Raw genomic sequence first — 2885 nt, forward strand, 5'->3', positions numbered from 1 at the left:
TTGTAAGCCCTGAGGAAGACACGTGCGTAGAAGTCTCAAAAAAAAAAAAAAAAGAAAAAAAAAAAAGAAGTTGCAAAAGTAGAAAAATCCCTTTTATTAATTTCTCTCTAGCTTTTGCCAGGCTGCTTGAGTGACACTCTGTGCCCTGAAATAAATTCTTTCTGAACTGCCTTTGCCAAGGTTCTAAAGTTCACACTGTGTAAAGGAATCATACTTTTGAACAAAATACTGATACATTTGCCTATCATACGACAGCAAAACAAGCTATAGTTGGGTACAGTTTTTGGAACTATTTCATAAGTGCAGCAGAAAATCAGACTTACATTCTGGGGCCTTAGAAGACATTTATAATCTTCCTAATGTTTAGACTATGTCCTCTCAGCCTCACTTCATCAAGCCAGGATTTAAGTGTTTTAGTGTAAAAGGCTACAGAGCTATTATTGCCAATTCCATTTCCTAAAGACTAGAGGCAGCCCCAAAGCATTTTGAGAATAAATGACTTTGCTTGTTTAAGATGCAAGACGGACTGAACTTCTTCCCAGCAAGCAGTGCAGGGAAATGAAACCACCAAATCGCACTGAGGAGCTACTAGGCCATTTTGAAGCAAGTATCTTTATAAATCACTAAACTTTGAACTGATCCGAACTCTGAATTGTAACCTTTGAAAGAGCGATTTTTTTGTTTGTTTGTTTACTACCAGGGAAGAACCGAAAGAAACAGTTTCAGTGGAATAATTACTGTTTTTTAGAAAAAGTAACCACAAACGCATGTGGCAAGGGAAAAAACATTTCCAAAGACCTCAAAACGAGGTAGTGCAAATATTTTTCTCCTTCGCCTAAAGTACAAATCTGTGCATTTAAAGGCAAACTGCGTATATTTAAAGCAGGAAGCCTCTCCAAAAAACAAGATGAACCTCCATCTACCACAGTGATCCAAACTGGTATTTCTGGTTGATGAAATAGGATTATGAACCATTGCAAACCCCAGATTGCTTCTTAGGTCCACGACGACATCACAAACTCAGGATTAGTAAGGAATAAGTGGCCAAAAAGCCAGAAGGTGGGTAGGGCTACTCAACAGTCCACGCGTCCCTCATGCTGCAGTGGGTGCGTCTGCGATCAGGTTCTCTCTTACCCCACCACACACTCGGCATGTGGGGGCAGAGACCGATTCCAGCTCCCTCCTGGATGCGGGGGCGAGCTGGCAATGGCTATCTTTGCTCTCCTCCAACCCCCAATTCTTCACCAGTAGCAAAGGGAAGCCGGCCCCAGGGCAGGGAGGGCTACCTCTGGGGACGAAGAGGGGGCCCGGTTCACTGCCCCGCGTACCTGGCTCTCAGCTGCAGGGATGCCGGACTCGAGCTCGCACAGCGCGCGGAAGTTGTGTAGCTCGAAGTCAGCGTCGACTTGGAGGGAAAAGGTCACCTCGGAGAGGTCCCTCCGCACACAGTACACGGTGAGCAGCATGGCCCGGGCCCGACCCGGCTCGGCTCGGCCCGGCCTGGGCGCGGGGCGGAGGGGAGGCGGCAGCGGAGGGGTGGCCTGACTGGTGCTGCGGGAGGACGACGCGGGCTATTCGCTCGCTCGCTCGCCCGCTCGCTCCTTCCTTCCTTCACACACGCTCAGTGAGTCACTCCCTCCCGCCTTCACCAGCAAGCACGGCCACCACCACCCGCCCGCGAGTCCGTCTGCCTGCCGGCCTGCTTCCCACCACTGCCGCCAAGCGCGCTAGCCGCCCGGCGCCCCGCCCCGCCGCAACGCGGCTGCCGTAAAGCCCGCCCTGCGGTCTCCGCCTTCGTGACTCATGGAGGGGCGGAGCCAGGACAGGGAGGCGGGAAGAGTGGGAAGGGGACGTCGGAGGTCGAGGGAGGGGAGGAAAGGAATGCGGGGAAAAAAAACTCTGCCGAACTGGTCGTTTTAATAGCAGAAATCTGTGGAGGACTCCACACTCTCGCTTATTCATACAACAGGCATTTATTAAGCGTCTACGATGTGCTAGGCACTGGCGACACAAGTGTGAGATGAAAACTTAAGTCCTTGCTCTTAATTACCTCGACTTAGTACAGGCGATTAACAAGCTAGTTACTTAGTTTTAAAACATATTGTTTGAAGTAGCATTGAGGTTCAAAGAGCGATTAATACACCGTCTCGGTGATTTAGGGTCATTGAAACCAAAATCATCACCCCCTGGAGCCTGCAGAACCCTGCTGGCTGTGGCCACTTCCTACCATTCTAGCCCTGCTTCCTGAGCTCTCCCTACACTCTCTGCCCTCCTAGCCACATTGCTGGGTCTCCATTCCCCCGCCCTGTAAACTAGGCGTCCTCAAACTACAGCCCACGGGCCACATGCGGGTGTCCGGCCCTCCAATGGTCTGAGGCACAGTGAACTGGCGCCCTGTTTAAAAAGTTTGAGGACCCCTGCAGTGAGTGTAAACAGTTTGTCTGCTTGAACTCTTGTTTCCTGGCCCGGGCATCCCCAGCATCTAGCGAAGTGCCTTCATTGAGCACAACTTAGAATCTTCCCAGTAAATATTTGCTTCTTTACCGGCCTCTTTAAAGTTACATACCTGATGAGTGATAGAGGCCCGTCATGTGAGAATGAATAAGAAAACCCAAACTGGAAGACAAATACAGAATGGATTCGAGATTAGCATCTCCCCTTTACTCTCACTCGCCTTTCTTCCAGTATAACAAAAAGGAAGGAGAAAACGTGGCAGCCATGGAAGCAGCAAGTCGGTAGGTTTGGTGGCAAGAAAGAGAAGTACCAGCTGAAGACTTTTATAAAGAGAGAAAGTGGGCTCGGCGCCTATAGCTCAACCGGCTAAGGCGCCAGCCACGTACACCTAAGGTGGCGGGTTTGAATCCCCAGCCCGGACCCGCCAAACA

General features: G+C 50.2%; 1 protein-coding gene across 1 annotated transcript in view; it reads right to left on the reverse strand.

Annotated features, from left to right (window-relative positions):
- The window catches only part of RSC1A1 (regulator of solute carriers 1), a 52856-nt gene extending 51149 nt beyond the window's left edge, over positions 1-1707 (reverse strand). Inside the window, exon 1 of the mRNA XM_023509767.1 lies at positions 1329-1707. Within this exon, the coding sequence (XP_023365535.1) occupies positions 1329-1466 (138 nt within the window). The 5' untranslated portion in view covers positions 1467-1707. The remainder of the gene's footprint in view (positions 1-1328) is intronic.
- Positions 1708-2885: the final 1178 nt, after the last annotated feature.

Source organism: Otolemur garnettii, unplaced genomic scaffold (assembly GCF_000181295.1).
Source record: "Otolemur garnettii isolate 467f Iridium unplaced genomic scaffold, OtoGar3 scaffold00009, whole genome shotgun sequence".
Lineage (NCBI taxonomy): Eukaryota > Metazoa > Chordata > Mammalia > Primates > Galagidae > Otolemur > Otolemur garnettii.